Source organism: Oratosquilla oratoria, chromosome 13 (assembly GCF_046742065.1).
Source record: "Oratosquilla oratoria isolate Oo_2021 chromosome 13, ASM4674206v1, whole genome shotgun sequence".
NCBI lineage: Eukaryota > Metazoa > Arthropoda > Malacostraca > Stomatopoda > Squillidae > Oratosquilla > Oratosquilla oratoria.
The window spans coordinates 35,471,124-35,488,297 of record NC_134789.1 but is presented as its reverse complement, the minus strand read 5'-3'; the positions used below and the strand labels follow the sequence as shown (position 1 = coordinate 35,488,297).

The 17,174-nt window shown below is 38.4% G+C and overlaps 4 protein-coding genes across 9 annotated transcripts in view; 3 read left to right on the top strand and 1 right to left on the bottom strand.

Annotated features, from left to right (window-relative positions):
- Positions 1-7,787, bottom strand: part of LOC143032371 (serine/threonine-protein kinase Kist-like) — a 35,066-nt gene extending 27,279 nt beyond the window's left edge. Inside the window, exons 1-3 of one of the 6 annotated variants that reach the window (XM_076197025.1) lie at positions 7,561-7,787; positions 4,339-4,465; positions 4,086-4,213 (exon numbers count right to left, since the gene is read on the bottom strand). The gene's annotated coding sequence lies outside the window, so the exon portion shown is untranslated. The other 5 variants (XM_076197027.1, XM_076197028.1, XM_076197024.1 and 2 more) reach the window with 5 other exon arrangements.
- A 184-nt stretch (positions 7,788-7,971) lies between these two features.
- Tim9b (Translocase of inner membrane 9b) lies at positions 7,972-9,755 on the top strand. Its single transcript, XM_076197033.1, has 3 exons — positions 7,972-8,157; positions 8,275-8,370; positions 9,480-9,755. Exons 1-3 carry the CDS (start codon positions 8,131-8,133, stop codon positions 9,753-9,755), a joined length of 399 nt encoding a protein of 132 aa, XP_076053148.1. The 5' UTR covers positions 7,972-8,130.
- Positions 9,756-9,877: 122 nt separating this feature from the next.
- LOC143032373 (DNL-type zinc finger protein-like) lies at positions 9,878-10,475 on the top strand. Its single transcript, XM_076197032.1, has one exon. It carries the CDS (start codon positions 9,878-9,880, stop codon positions 10,451-10,453), a length of 576 nt encoding a protein of 191 aa, XP_076053147.1. The 3' UTR covers positions 10,454-10,475.
- Positions 10,476-10,609: 134 nt separating this feature from the next.
- Pstk (Phosphoseryl tRNA kinase) lies at positions 10,610-11,809 on the top strand. The gene has a single exon (XM_076197030.1). The coding sequence runs from the start codon at positions 10,610-10,612 to the stop codon at positions 11,627-11,629; it is 1,020 nt and encodes a 339-aa protein (XP_076053145.1). The 3' UTR covers positions 11,630-11,809.
- Positions 11,810-17,174: the final 5,365 nt, after the last annotated feature.

The following is a 17,174-nucleotide window of genomic DNA, read 5'->3' as shown; positions in this document are numbered from 1 at the left end:
CCAAAACTGGTTGAAAAGGTTAAAATATGAGTAACTCATCCCAAAAGCAGTAGCTTTATGCTAAGCATGGCTTGTTAGATGCAAAAATCACATAAGTCTGCACTATCATTTAATTAGCTCTCATAGAGGGCAAATTAAGGGGTGGTACAAACTTAGCTGACTTTATGTCTAGCAAGTCATGATTCCCACAAAAATACAGCATTTAGGGCAAGCTACTTGTATACTAAAGCTGTCTAGTGTTTAAAACTGTATGAAATTAAACTACATTACTACATTCTGCACTACAACAAAATTCATTGTGATAATTATTTATTAGGTGAGTATGACATTTGCCTAGCCTCAAATTACTGATCCAATCATTTTTATATCCTACTTTATGGTGAGGACTTTGGTTTTAGTTTCTGAATGCAGATGTCCTATTGGCTTGGTTTGTTTTATTTGTAGTTGGGTTAAGCATAATACTGTTAGCAAACACTTTGTTAGCTCATATTATTAACCTGTTAGGTGGGAATAACATTAGACAAATGTTACTATATCTACTCAGCAAACTGGATTTAGAATGGTAAGTAAATTTAAAATCAACTAATGTATGAGATGGACTTGACATTTGAAAAATGTTATGCAGCTAAAATTATTTAGAACAATATAAAAATTTTATGCAAGCACTTTAAAAGCTGGAAAATTTGGAAATGTGGAGAAATGGGTACAATTTGGGAGGGGACTGTGGCTTTAACCTCTCTTCTTCTTATGTGGCATCTGGTAGACATCTCGAATACAAAGCCACAGGACTCTTCGAGTATAAACTCTTTCCTGTAAAGTACAACTAAGTTAGTATAATTTACGCAACAGCCATAACACCATCTGCAATGTACTGTAAGGAAAAAAAATATATAAGCTAATATAAAAAGAACAGAAGAAACAAGGTTTAATATACAAAAAACATAAGATGCTTATGCTTCCCAGCACAAATATTATAAGATTTATTTAGGTAAAATTATTTATTGATATTTGCACCAAAACTGTCTGCACGGGTTGAAATATACTAAAGATGTCTAAACAGGATAAAGTGTATAAATTGCAAACTACAACAACTTTAATATCTTTATAACATTAGATAGAATAGTGTCTATGTAGCAGTGGTTTTTAACCTTTTTGTTCAATACTGGAATCCCTTGAAAATGCAGTGTATTGTCTCACATCCTTGATCAAAATAAGCCTAAACTCTAGACTAGTGTTAAGTATGATGAGTTCACAAGATCAGTGCATGCTTTGTTTTATTAGTCAATCAATCTGTTGTTCCATGTCACTCTTGAAGATCTGTGGCTCCTAGATAACCAGCAATGGCCACCCACTGGCCCATTGGCTCAAGGATGAAATATTATATTGTTGCCTGATTTTTTTTTCCGCATCCGACCTAGATATGGACCAAAAGGTCTCCTGTCGGCATGCTCCGCCTTTGTAATCCTTTGTACAGCTAGTGTGGTGTAGTGTAAGAAGAGTAGTTCAGTATTTACCTAATTGTAGTATACAGGAAAGGAGCAATGCTTGTTGGGTCACATATCCTACTCTATAATTTTGTCATACCTAGCCCCAAATTAGTGTTCCGTTCCAACTAAATTTATCTCCTTGATTTTCAATTATCATATTTAGATTTGGGAAGGATGTCAGGAGTGAGGAGAGGATGAGGGAAGGAAGGGGTGGCTCTACTAGTAAGTGAGGAGATAGCTTAGTGTGTGGTGGATTGGAAGGTTTCTTCAAAGTTAACGTGCACGAAGGTGAAATTGGGAAGGGAGATATGGATCTTTGTAAGTGACTATGGGCCTGGTAATGAGAAGAGTGTAGAAGAAAGGGAGGTTTTTCGGATATATTTAAATGGGTGCTTAGAGAGTTTTGGAAATAATGTCAATGTAGTGGTTTTGGGAAATCTCAATGCTAGGGTAGGGGATGAACCAAGAGACAGAGTGGTTGGGAAGTCTGAAGTACATCCATCCATATACCAAGGGCTTTTTCCCCCTTACAAGGGAGGTAGCCAAAGTCAAAAGGCAAGTACCCACTCCCATCCATTTCATCACCACCCATTCACTCCCCTTTCTTCCCTCTCATCTTAGCCCCTCATGGATGATGGGTCATCCTTGTATCCCACCCACTGCCTTGGGTCAGAAGCAAAGCAGCAAGACAAAGCACATCCACAAAAAGGTTACTTCACTTAATCAGCAATCCCCCCTCTCTACCCCTTGTGCAGAAAAATACATGATGGGGAGAAATCCCTTTGGGCTGTGTCAAAATATCATCCAGATATGACCATTCCCTAACCCCTACATCCCCCACACACTCCCTTCTCTGCATCACAGTATCATCTATACACAGCCATTTTCCACTCACCCCTATCTCCTGCCCTTTCCCTACCTTGCTCAACAGACATCCCTCCCCTTACTCACCTCTTTCACCCCATTCATCCATCTCATCCTCAGTGTCCCATTATGTTCAATCTATCCACCGTTCCCTTCCACTCCTCTTTTACTAATCTTTCTTCACTAATCTCACAAGTGTGGAATGCCGGGTAAAAATCATGGTAGAGTTAATGGCGGATGTGTTTAGAAAGTTGATGATAACTAACACAGTGTTTAGGAAAAAAGTCAAGCACAAGTATACATGGGAGAGGGTGGTGGATGGAAGGGTGGTCAATAATGCATTAAAGGACTATGTAGTGGTATCCAGAAAAAGAGTAGGAAGGTTTTGGCTACATTTTAACAATTTTACTGTACAGTGAGCAGCATAAATGCACTTCAGTCCCATGTGTGTAGTATGAGTCAAGTAATATTAACCGTGTTCATGTGTAATTACCTAATTGTAGTATACCTAGCTTCAAATTCAAGAGTATGTGCATACATGTGCTTGTGCTCCCAAAATGTGCGAGGGTCCATTTAATTCAATTAAACTGTGCACTTAAGGCCTTTATTATATTTAGGCCAAGGTATTCAAGTAGGTGTTTGAGATCATATCTGGCCTTCAGCATATTATTTCTTTATCACATTTTTTGTTCTGTTTCACCACCTATTGTATTTTTTTCTATTTTCTTTCTTCTCATACATTAATTTTGTGATGCCTTTAATGGCAAACAATTCTTTTTTTCCTATCTATTATCTGTTTTTCTATTTTCTTCTTGTGATGTCTGAGTTTATTCCTCCTGCAACAGCACCTCTTATAGCTCCAGATGCAGCACAGACAACTTATAATGTTATAGATGTGTAAACCACAGAATTCACAAGAGCACAAGCACCATACATGAAGTAAACTAAATTAGCTTCCTCTGGCATGACATCAAGAAGACAGATAATATATGAGGCCACCTCACAGAAGCTGTGTGTACCTAGCCCAAATTTAATAAACTGGAGTAGTTAGACTTTCAAGTGGAATTCGTGAATCACAAAACTTGAGTTAAGTGCAACTCAGGAATCCAATCTATCTATTTCTTGGGGGAGATACTGAATGACAAAACAATACTTGGCAAAGGTCTAGAATGTAGAAAAAAGCAATGACCATCGATAATTAACAAATACATTCACAGCAACTAAATCAACCAATCAGCCATCGAGTACAGTTTACATCTCCAGCTTTTGTGATTTACACCTCAAACGATGATATTAAGAACCACTGCTCTATAGGAAAAATTCTGGTTTCTGAGTGTAGCTGTTCTATTGGAGTTGGTACAACCTGTTATTATCTTTAAAGTTTTTGTTTTAAATTGTCTGTAGTTCTTTGTTATTTCTTTTTTTAACTGTTAGATAATGCAATACACAGCATTATTAGCAATACTAAATTAGCTCATATTATTAATCAACTTGTTAGACGATAATGACATTAGAAAAATGTTATTGTGCCTAACTGGTAAACTAGATTTAGAATGGTAAGTAGATATTAAATCAAGCAATTTATTAGGAGTGGCATTTGGAAAATATTATGTAGCAAAACAAATTAAGAAAATTAAAATTCCATATGGAACCTTTAAAGCATACTACAAAAGCTGAAAATAAAGGAGGAGAAGGAGAAATGGGTGTAATCAGGGATGGGGTTGTGGCTTTAACCTTGCTTCTTATGCAGCATCTGGTAGACATCATGAATGCAAAGCCACAGGACTCTTCAAGTATAAACTTGTTCCTGTAAAGCACGACTAGCTAAGTACTCAAATTTACCAACTTAGTATCAACATCATCTGTAATGTGAAAAAAGATTAAATCTTATATACAAAGAAAATAGAGAACTTGGACTAAAGCTGGCTGCAAGGGGTGAAATATAATAATCAAACCAGTTAAAGGTATACAAAATTCAACTACTTACTAATATCTAAGTAATTCCAGGGTTATGAAGTGATGAAGACTACATCTGAGGTATGAACTGGGTTGTTGAAGATTCATGAACTTATCCAAACAATGGGATCAATGATGAGTACCTGCTAGTAATAGCCCTGCAAGATAGACATGAGAGAATCATCTTGCAACCTACCTTCAGAATCCACGAACAGCCTCACTTCCATCTAGAAGTACAGCCTTGAGAGGCTGACATTTAATCTTCAGACCAAACCCAAGATCTTTCTCTCATCAAATTCAAGCGTGTTACCTTTACCTTTCCACTTAGGTAGAGCAGACAACTGACAACTGCTCCCCTTCTACTACTATATGCTAATGAAGAAAATAGTGAAACTTTAGACAATAATTAATATCACAACCACATAATAATAATAATAATTGCTGCCTCAGGTTTCACTGACTGAACTCCTGTAGCCTCACAGCTGCAGACCTCAACCCTCTTAGATACTTTTTGCACTCTAAACACTGTACAATATACTTCCAAATTCTAAATGTCACCAAATCCACCCAGATATCAACCTGAGAAATCACTCCCGAGACAAGTAAGAATTACACTAGCATACCTGCATTCAGTTATCACCCTGCATTAAAACAGGATCAACTCACAAACAGCCAGCAACATACTCCATCTGCCACATATGCAACCACCAGAGGACACAAAGCACCTTACACTCACCCTTTACAGCCACTACAAAATCTCTTTATTGAGTGACTTATGGACTGAATTGGTGGTTGTGGCTACAAGTTTGCTGCCCCACAATGGCCATCAACTTTGATTACATTTCCTCCAATTTTTCAGACAAGGAGAACTGACAACTGATGACTGCTTCTCCCAATTACTGCTTAGCCAGTGATGCAGAAACAGCCCCATAATAATGCAATACAGACAAGAGTACATTCCTTTTCAGAGATCTATGGGAAGGCTCAAGGATCATTACCAGCTCCTATGGGGTTGTAGGTGTCCTGTCAGAAAAACTCAAGGCAACAATCACTAATATTATCATCATTAACCATTCAGCAGCCCTCCTCCTCATTCCTTCATCCCTTGATCAAATGCAGGAAAAATGTGTTAAAGTTGATAGAGAGAGATCTTGGGCCCAGTCCAGGGACCAAATGTCAGCCCCTGGGGGCCACACCTCCTGATGGGTGGTGAGGAGGTTGATGGGTTTTAAAAATGGGCAGCTTTGTTGTCCATCTTGCAGGACCACCACATACAGGTACCTGTCATTGATCCCTGTTTTTTTTTTGTGAGTGCACATCTGGGAACTATATCTAATACCTCCCTTAGGTCTATTGCCACCATAGCTGTTCTGTCTAATAGTGCTTTTCTGTTAAACCCCTCCAGCACTTGTGTATTGTTTGTAAGACTGATGCTAAGTTAATTTAATTAGCTGGTAAAATAGGTAATCACAGAGGGGCAATGTTGGTCTGAAGAAGTGGGCAAATTATGTTTATGTAATTAGTCTTTCTATCAACTTGAATATGGTGGATAATAATGAGATTAGTCTGTAGGATGCTGGTGTCCTTCACTGTTTGTGTTTGGTGGCAAGTCAAGCACATTGTCATGTCTGAGGAAGTTGCTTGTTTGTTGTGTTGAGGGGTTGTCTGGTGAGATGGTTGCTGGAACTTAATACATTTAGTCTGGGGGATTATTCTAGCATTTTGTTTCCTTTCTGGTCTATTGTTTGTCTACCCAGCTAAACTGAACTGTGTATGTTCATGTCACCTACCAGTATATAATCTGTTGGTGATTTGGCTTCCATGTCTTTGCCTAGAACAGTAGGTGCTGGAATATTGATTTCTCTATGTATTTACCTAATCACAGCATACACCTAGGTCTCTTAATCCAACACTTGCCAACCGCTTGTGCAGACGTTTGGGCCCAAGCCATACACCCACCTCAGGAATTGGTGTTTTGTGTCCTGGGCCCAAACATCTCCACAAGCGGCTGTTGGCGAGAGTTGGATTAAGAGACTTAGGTGTAAAAGAAAGGAGCACTACTTGTAGGGTACCTTTTCCTACTCTTTAATTTATTATACCTAGATTTAAATCTAAGAGTGTTACAACTTGGTCTATATCTTTATTTTTCAATTATCATATCTAGATTTAAATTCATGTACTGTCCCAGCTTGAACTACATCACCTACACTAATCCAAATGGTTATATACCTGCATGTAAAACTACATTTCTTCATATCCTTTACATATGTAGTCTTTCTTAATTTGTTCTCATGACCTCTTAAAGCCTCTTAAATGTGAAAATAGTGAAAAATGAGTAGATGGTAGTTGTGTATGAACAAAAGAAGTCATTCTCTGGGCCTGATCCAAAGATGACATATAACCAAGGTCTGTGCACTAATATAGATGGCTTGTGTTCTTTGTATTTAGCCATAAACTCTAGGGCTATTATCATGTGCTTATGACAATTTCCTATTCAAAGTAATTTCAATAGAATAAATATATTTGGAAGCACAAAAGAAAAAATATTGCAAATATCAAATATTTACTTTGATGGGCACAGAAATCCTAGATCCTATCCACAAACACTTTCCTCCCCAACCCCTCCAGTGCTATACACAGCAAAATAATTTCCATAGCTATGTGAAAAAACAATGTTATACTTATTGAGACACATACACCCTCCTTATTTCTTCCCAGCCATGGAAAAAATAGAATAACTTGGAAAATATTAGCTTGCACTGTCCTGAGAATACCAAAGCATATTAAATAACATCTAATTTTCACCTATTACAGTGATGTGACCACACCCTTATTTTTGCCCACTGCTAAAAATGTGGCAAAATCACGGATTTTCTTCTGGGCTGATAAACAAATATAGTTATATACCGTCAAGGCTACTGTGCATGTTATGAATCGAACGCCAGCTATTTTGGCACCTACAGAATTAACTTTAATTTTCTATTCTGTGCATATAGAAATTTGAAATGCCATAATAGATTGAGCTCCAAACTAAAATTAAATTGTCTATATATAAACACGTCAGTTTCTCTACCTAATTTAGTATAGGTCATCTGATATACTTTTCGATCGTTTTTTTTCGGTTACGTTTTAATAGGAGATAATACGGTTAAGCCCATGATATCTAACTGGTTTATAATTACAACTTCTTCGGCTAACACGACACTGAAATAAAAAGTCTACGTACATTCCACAAGATCAACAAATTACAAACCTTCCGATCTTTGTTGTTGATGTAAACACAATCAGCTTGAGGTATTGATCAAAATATTAGAAAGACATCTCGAACTATTGGTTTTCATTATTCTACACTCTGTTTTGTTATTTCATCTAATAGATAACGCATTGAAAAATAAAATGACTATGGTCATAGGAATGAGAAAGATTATAGTCTATTGTTATCCATTAATATATATATATATTTAAGTGCAAGATATCTACACAAATATCAAACAACATGACTTATGTCTTCTAAATCTTATTTTGATACTAAGGTATAAATAATATCTAAAATAAAGTGCTAAAATAATTTATATAATTTAGAATTGTTATAGAAATGAATTATTAAATTATGAATTTAAACGATTTTTGCTATAACTGAAATAAAAACTGCTATTAAAATACAAAACATTTTTAGAATACCCTCGGACATAGTACATGTGAGAGTAAACATCGTCTGCAGATTGAAACGCTAGGGCATAAGGCACTATATTTAAAGTTACATATACTGTATTTATTATATAAATGTCTCGGTGTAAGGTGTATACGGTTTAGATAAACTGAAATGGACGTCGATGGTAATCTTCGTCAGGTAAGTTTACGTATTACTAGAATATGATGTAATCGTGATACAACAATTGCCGTTGCTTGGTAAGCATGAACTATTTTGCTCTGGCTGCTCCACTATATTTACCATTTAATATTACAGTTTCGGGACTTTCTAACATTGTACAATACCATTGCTGAGAGGTGTTTCAACTTGTGTGTTCAAAACTTCAACAAAAGGGATCCAAATACAGAAGAGGTAAGTGAATTTTATGACAGTAGTAGACGTAGTTTTCGGCATAATTTTATGTTTACAGTTTTATCAATGGAACGAAAATAAATATGATTTTGATATTAACTACCTACTGTAGTATGTTTACAGAATGTATTGAGCAACATGGACTTTGAGAGTTATGTGCCTCATATAATCTGCGTTTGCAAGATTAAAGTACCAGCACTCAGAATTTACCCAGTTTTAATATGGTACATACTACATGGTATGATGGTCATGGATGATAAATAGATATATTTATTTGGCAAAGAATCAATATACATGAAGTGCAGATAATGACTAGAACACATAGTTCGAGATAACTGCAAATTGCCGAGGATAACTCAAAAAAGCATGTATGCTTATTTCCATTGTGGTCCTCTATTTCCATTGCATGATTATATTTTGGCATTTAATTATTGCTGGATCATAATGAACCGTTCTCATAACATGTGAACATTTAAAGATAATGGGATCAAATAATAATGCAAATTATCAGTTGTCTGAGAAAATTGTGAAATAAAAGAAAATGGCATTTTAATGTAAATCACAAATGTGTTGTTATTGCTCTGGTTCTATTCCAGTATCACACAAATACATTTTACATTTCTTTTTTTATGGAATGGTTATGTTAGGTTAGGAGCTGTTGGACAGCATATATATAATCCATGTTTACGTGATTCTGGTATTTTACCATTGGTTTTTGGGTTTTAGGGTGTTTCTGGAAAGTTACCGAATAAACTTTGCAGTTTGAGGTGTGAGTAAAATATTAATATGAACCCTACAGGCTCACCTAGTAGGCCTATTCTCAAAAATTGTCAAATCTAGAATCTTCCTTAGTAGGTAGGGAGACAAGTTGAGTAAACCTTGAAGGTTTACAGGAGAAAAATACTTAATAGGGGATCCCATTTCTGTCACTGCCCAATTTGTTTATGAGTCTTTTGTGAAGAGTGCATGCTTTCACTGAAACAAGAAATTAGTTAAGATAAATTTCAATATTTCACATTTAAGTATCAGCATATGGATGAATATGCTGATTTAGTTATTTATTTATTATTATTTATTTATTTTATTCTTTTTTTTTCTATAATTTGCAGACTAACTGTGTAGACACATGTGTGGGAAAACACACGTCAGTGAACCACAAAATTATGTCCGTTTATGTAGAACTTCAACCAGTCTATATGCAGCGTCGTCTTGATGATATGAATCGTCAAGCAGAGGCTCAGCAGAAGTTGATGGAAAGTGTGCAACAGCAGATGTCACAAGAACAGTTACAGCAGCCTGAGCAGTTACAGCAGCCTGAACAGTTACAGCAGCCTGAACAGCTACAGCAGCCAGAACAGCTACAGCAGTCAGAACAGCAACAATAGTAGGGCTGTGGTACTGAATAGCTTACTGCTTTCCTATCAGAGTGAAAGAAGCGATTAAGTGGCGATTGTTCATTTTTCAGACTAGGTTTTGAAAGAATTAAATATACTATTGCAGTGTTGAAATGGCAAGTTTGTCAAGACGTATTTACAGTTTTCGAACTTATGCTCTCAGAGCTTTAGCACTTCCTCGAGGAAGTGTAATCAAACCACAGCAAAGGACCAACATTGCTCCTGTGTCTTGCATCACCAGTGTACATAATTTACATTCCAGTGTTGCATGCAGAATACAGTGTTCTTTTCAGAGATTATGTAACAGTCAAGCAGTTGGGAAAATAGATCCAAAATTGCAACTTGTGTATACATGCAAAGTTTGTGGTTCTAGAGAACACAAAACTATTTCCAAGTTGGCATATACAAAAGGAGTTGTAATAGTTCGTTGTGATGGATGTAATAACAACCATCTGATTGCAGATAACCTAGGTTGGTTTTCAGATCTAGAAGGGAAACGTAACATTGAAGAGATTTTAGCTGCTAAGGGTGAGAGTGTACAGAAATTGTCTGGAGATGACATAGATTTGTTAGAGGTAGCTGCTTGGGATGTAGCAAATGAAACAGAACGGATGATGGAAAAGCAAGGAGATTTATTTGATGACACTGAAGTTTCTGATGAAAAGGATAGTAGTAGCAAATCTAAATGACATATCTAGTAGTCATTGGGTTCCTGCAAGAGTGAACTTGGGTAGTGCGTGGTAGCAATACATACTAGCAAGACTGTGATCAAAGGTCAGGTGGCATTTGTCAGAATATACTTCATTTAGTTCTGCTTATTTTATATAATTTTTAAAATTTGAACAATGTGTCCAAACATCAGCCTAGTGTTACTCATTGGTTTGCCTGGTTCTGGTAAGACCACACTGTGTAAACATTTGAAAACAATATGGGATGGAAAGGCTATAAAAGAGGAGATTATTCACATTGTCCATATCTGCTTTGATGATATAATACCTCTTCAAGAACAAGAGAAGTTTGCACTTAAGCAGTTGGTGACAGGAGATAAGGATATTTCAAGTATAGAAGGTCAAAGTGAAGTTGTAGATGTTGAGACTGTTGAAGAGGAATGTTGGAAAGCAGCCAGGAAAAAGGTTCATAACCAGGTTGAAGATTTAATTGAGGCAATAAAGGGGAGGAAAAGTGAAAATCCATTTCAGGTCTATCTACCAGAAATAACTGTAGGAAATGGTATTCATTACATTATTTTAGTTGATGATAATTTTTATTATAGGAGTATGAGATACGAGTATTATCAGCTTGCAAGGAAATATACCTTGAGGTTTGGTCAAGTGTATGTTGATTGTGCAGTTGATGTAGCCATGAAACAAAATAAGCAAAGAACAACTCAGGTACCAGAAAAAGTAATAATTTCAATGGATAAGAAGCTGGAGATTCCAGAACCAGATAAGATAAGCTGGGAGGCCAATTCCTTCTCGGTGGAATTAGATCTTAATGATAACTTCGACTTCATAGGAGATTTGTTGATGTCACAGCCAGTTGAACCTTTGGTAGATAGAACAGAGGAAATAAAGATGGCACAGTTGATTTGTTCAAAGAGTGTTATTCATCAAGCAGATCTTATTCTAAGATCACTTGTTGCAGAGACCATTAAAGAAGCAAAGCTCAAAAGCACATTCCCTCCTCAGCAAATGAAGACATGGGCTGCTGGAGTCAACAGTGCTCGTCAGACTATTCTGTCGAAGCTTCGGGAAGGAATTCTTTTTCCTCCAGCCCATTTGATTTATGAAGGTTTCACAGAGTCAAAGGATGACTTTAAGAATTGGCTCTGTATAGAATTTCAGAGAGCAGTGTCAGACTTGTAATACGTTGGAGTGTTATTGCAAATGTTGACAAATAAATCGGTTGTAAATGAAAGGTATTTTTGTAATGTTTCCTTGTAAATAGAAGAGGCACATGTCATTCAGGTAACAAATGAAAGTAGTTGGTGTACAGAATTTTAGAAATTGTTGATTTTAATCCATTGATAAATGTTTAAGAGACATTTTAAGAGTTTTATTGTGAATACCTTAATATACATACCCTTACAAGGTAGGTAGTCAAAGGCTTTCATTATATTCCACCCATTCACCACCCCTCCCTCCCTCTTTTCTTAGCTCCTCCTGGATGACTGGTCATCCCTGCATCTCGCCCACTGTCCTGGGTCAGAGGCAAAGTAGCAAGATACAGCATGTTCACAGTAAGGCCCCTTCACTTAATCGGCAACCTCCATCTCCTCAATACAGAAAAAAGAGAAGATGGGAGAATATAAGATATAATGTCGTTGGCCAAAAATTATGTAAACAGAACCACAAGAAACAATATTGAATATTAACACCTGTTATTGATCAATAACAATGAGGGGTGAGGTAGTATGCATGAGAACAATTTGACGCAGCCCGAAGGGATTTCTCCCCGTCTTATTTTCTGCATGAGGGGACAGAGAGGGGGGGTTGCCAATTTAATGAAGCAGCCTTGCTGTGGATGTGCTGTGTCTTGAGTCACTGCTTCTGACCCAGGGCAGTGGACAAGATGCAGGGATGACCCATCATCCAGGAGGTGTAAAGATAAGAGAGTGGAGTGTATTAGGGAACGAATGGATGGGAATGGTTGTTATGCCTTTATTTTTTGGTTACCTCCCTTGTAAGGGGGGAAAAGCCTTTGGTATATGTATATGTATTGATCAATATTTTCAAAAAGTATTTGTTTTGGTAGCATTATTATAGATTGATAACCAAGTGAAGTTATAACTGCTGTTGATTAATAGATAATACATACAACAGCAATGGAGCACAACACAAAATGTACAAAAAACCCACATAGATTCAGGGATAACTTCAATAGAAAAATGCAGTGGTGCACAGCAAGTAGAGTGCAAGAAAATAGTGTTGTCTGTTCTAACCTCTGGAACAAATGACAGGTACCTGCATGTGGTGGTCCTGCAAAATGGAGAGCAAAGCTGCCCATCTTCAAATTCCATTAACCCCCTCACCATCAGGATCAGGTGCAGCCCTAAGGGGCTGACACAGCCTTTGCACTAGGCCCAAGATCTCTATTTATCAACTTCAACTGGGTTTCTTACACTATTTCACACTAGAGAATTGACAATCAACTGCTCTCCTCTCCCCACCTCTTTCAGGTGGTGACATAGAAACTCCTACACTGATGCAACACAGAGAACAGTCCAAAGTTTCTTCATCTGATATCTTGTGGGAGGTTCTGAGGACTGTTGCCAGCCACTGTGGAGGTGTTGGTTTTCCACTAAGTCAACAACTGATTAACTGATCCCTTTCTTACTGAAGGGGTCCAATAGAGATGATAAAAATAACCTGGCAAGAGCCTTTACAGAAAGATACCACCTAAAATGATTAGGATTAAATGAGATATTTAATCCCTTGTTTATCAAAGGGGTGTTGCAAAGACAGATGTAGTAACCTCAGAAAGCCAGAATTTATGTCCTGATCCATTGCAGGACTTGTCCTCCAAGGTACAAAACTGCTGTTGTGCCCCATTGTGGTGGTGGGAGGGGTAATTCAAGTTACTTTTAACCCTTTCCAGAAAAAAATACCATACATATACCAAAGGCTTTTCCCCCCTTACATGGGGGGTAGCCAAAAAGAAAAAGGCATAGAAATCACTCCCACCCATTTCATTTCCCATATATTCCACTCCCCTCCACCCTCCTCCCTCCCTCCTATGTTGGCACCTCCTGTGCCAAGTGAATAAAATAGCTTTGTGGCCCATCTAATGAAAGGAGAGGAGATCAGCTCTCTCACACCTGCACTAGCATGGACAGGTATTAAAATTGTCTTAACCCACATGTTATTGGAAAAATATGCCAGACTTCGTAAGAGATGAGGCTTTGTATACCCATTCATATTACCAACTTGTTTTCATCCTTGCTCTATTGTTCTTGCATCCAATGCCCCTTTCACCACATCTATCCTCTCATTCTTGGTCCTCTCAAGTTTATGCCATCTACTTCTGTTTTACACATTCATTTTTGCTAGTATTACCTCATTCTTTCCATATGCCCAACCCATCTTGGCACTCTTGATCAGCCCTATCTGCCAGCTCTCTTTCTACCCCCTACTCTCCACTTCATCTTTACAGTTCTCACAATCCATCTTTGTAATACAGTACTCACTATACTTCTTAAACACTTCATCTCATACATGTTTAGGCTCTGCTCTTCTTCTCTACCAAGCTGAAATTCCAAGGCCCTAATTTCATGGCCACAACCACTCCCTCATAAGATCTCTTTGTATTTGTTCCCAGATACCTATTCCTCATAACTTCTTGTCCCCCCAGACATTTGTTTACTTTCCTTACATTATAATTCACTTCCACCTCCATTTCTTCATTCCCTGCTACAAGTTATCCCAAATAGTTAAAGCTCTTCAACTCTCCAGCCTCTCAGTTCACCTCCAACCTGCCTCCACCATCACCTCTTGTACAACTCACCACATTTACTGTCTGCTTTCTCTTTTTACACATTCTCCCAAACTTTATCAGCAAATGCTTTAATCTGTCCTCTGACTGAGCCACAAGCAGTCATCCACAAAAAACAACAGAGTCACCTCTCATTTCCATCCATTCCCATCAACTCCAAACCCCTATCTTGTACCCTCACTCTGGCATTCAAATCCCCCAACACACTGACTTGTATTTCTCCAAAAACTCTGTACACACTTATTTTGCTAAATACAAATTGCTTCTCTTACCTCCTCACATTTTTCACTACCAGGGCCATATCCACTTACAAGTGCCCATGTTTCTTATCCCAATCTCACCTTCACAGACATCCTCAATGACACTTACCTTTGTTATCAGTTACCAGACATGCTACTCCTTCCCTCCCTTGCCCTCTTGCCACTCCTGACACCCTACTTATCACTCCCAAACTCCAGCTCTCCACTCCTTTTTAGTTTCATTTCACTCAGCACTAGCACATCTAACTTTTGTCTCACAAACATACTATCAATCTCATCTCTGCACTTATCCAAGCATATAGTGACCCAATACTTTGACTTTTTGAGGGAGAAAAATACAGAATAAAGGATCCCTAATCCCCTCGTTCTATCCCATTTAGTCACCTTTTATAACATTCCTGGGAACACAGTGGTATTATTCTTCTCCAACACCACAAGGGGAGCAGAGAAGGAAGAGGTAGGGTCATAGAGGTGGTAAAGAATATGTTCAAGTGGACAGCAGGAGGGACTCCTTGGATTCAAAAGCACCTCATCATTGCTTTATGAGCAGAGATTTTACTTTTACTTAGGTGAATGGTGAGGAGCTCCAGTCTGTGATGCCACTCCAAAAGAGTCCCAAAAATAATGATTGCATGTTGCCATGCAAACCTTACCCCAGAACAGGCAAAAGTGCAACAGATAGCGGTGAATGAAGTGTGGTTGTAATTGGATGAGATAATGAAACAGCCCAAGGAAATGTTCTTGTCTGTTCCATACATTTCTCGAACATATAATGAAGCAATGGTGTGAAACCAGCTCTGGGTTTTCATCCCTGGTGTGGAAATGCTGTGTCTGTGTCTCTCTGATTCATGCAGGGGACAGATATGACCTTTTATTTTCAACATGCAAGAGAGAAGGGACACCAAATTCCTACACCTCACCTAGAACCCCATTAAAAACCCCAATTCAACCCCTTGTCCTCTCCCTATCTGATGTACAAAAACCTCCTATACAACCCCCACCCACAAACCTATCCTAATACTTACAAACCGTTCACCCCAAAGGGAAGACCTATTTCTCCAGGAGAAACCATCGAAGATGTAATGAAATACATAAACTCCACCAGACCAAACTCTCCACCCCAAAAGCACCCACAAACCACTCCCTCTCTTAACAACCGAAGTAAACCTGCCTCGTCCACAATACCCTTGAGAGTAATTGCAGACTCAAAACAACTACTAACCCAACAAGTGCAGACACCATTATTCAACCGTAAGTGAACTTCTTAGACCTCCCAGTGTCTCCAAACCAGAAACAACTGGAATGGGCAACTTTTGTTTTTACCTATCATCTTCAGACTCATCCATAATCACACACTCCTCCTCCTCCTAAAAAACAATACTTAGTACAATGAATGACTTTCGACTGCAGCGATAAACAAGTCTTTCATCAGCCTCAAAGGTATACGATTCAAAACAACTATTATACCACAGCAAACTTAACGATAATACACTCAATCATACAATGGAACTGTCGAAGACACCCCGAACTGGGAAAATACGTACATACTTCTCCAGCATTACAAAACCGATTGCATCTGTCTACAAGAAGCACAACTAGGCACACCTAAAAGACTATACCACCGACTTACCCTTTCTCAGTCATAGTACAACGCATACTACTAAAATGTCCGACTTTACAACATTTCACAACAAACACTTACTCGTCATCTACCATCACAAAATATCAATGACACTACACCAAAATCTGGGCGATAAAACACCAATATATCTATTATCTCTCCACAACTTCCTACAAAGAACAGGACTCCTAACTAAACTGTAAACACCTTCGACTAATTAGACTAACACGAGAAATATAAGCGAACGTTCGATGGCGGCGCGAAATGTCCACAAGTACAGAAGTGGTGGTAAGCCACATTTAGTAAGATCCACTACTCCTTCCTCCTTCCTCTTCCTCCCTTCTATTCCATCCTCGTCCCTCCTTCTAGCCGCCCCACCCCTTTCCTCCCCATGATTATGGTCCTTCTTTGCCTCCCTCCCTCTTAATTTTTCTCCTCTCCTTCCTCCTCTACCCCGTCCCTCATCCATTGCTCCTACTCCTCATTCTCTTCCTCTTTCCTCCCTTATCTTTGATTGAACTAATAAAAAAAGTCTACTACCCTTCCTTTCTGCTGCTCTCCATCCATACCCCTTCTAAGAGTCCTCTTTGGTGTAGTATTATCCCCAAGGATTGAAGCGCTGGTTATTGTTGACGAAATGGTAAAGTACTAAATACTCCCCTCCTTCCTGCCTTACCCCTCTTCCTCCTCCTTCCTTCCCCTCCTCCTTCCTCCCCCTCCTTCCTCCCCCTCCTCCTCCTCCTCCTCCTCCTCCTCCTCCTCCTCCTCTTCCTCCTCCTCCTCTTCCTCCCTCAGCTGGAGACTAATCTCCACTTAAAGAAGATTTCTGATCACTTTTAATTACGATTACTGCAATCCCTCCTCTCTACTGCCCACCATCTCTCCTTTATCATTTCTACAGTTCCAACTCTTCGGATCCATATTGTCCCCTATGGTAAAGGACGGTGATTATCGCAGAGGAAATACTAAAATACCTAGTACTCCCACTCCTCATCCCCTCACCCTCCTCTTACTTCTCCTCCTCGTCCTCCTCCTCCT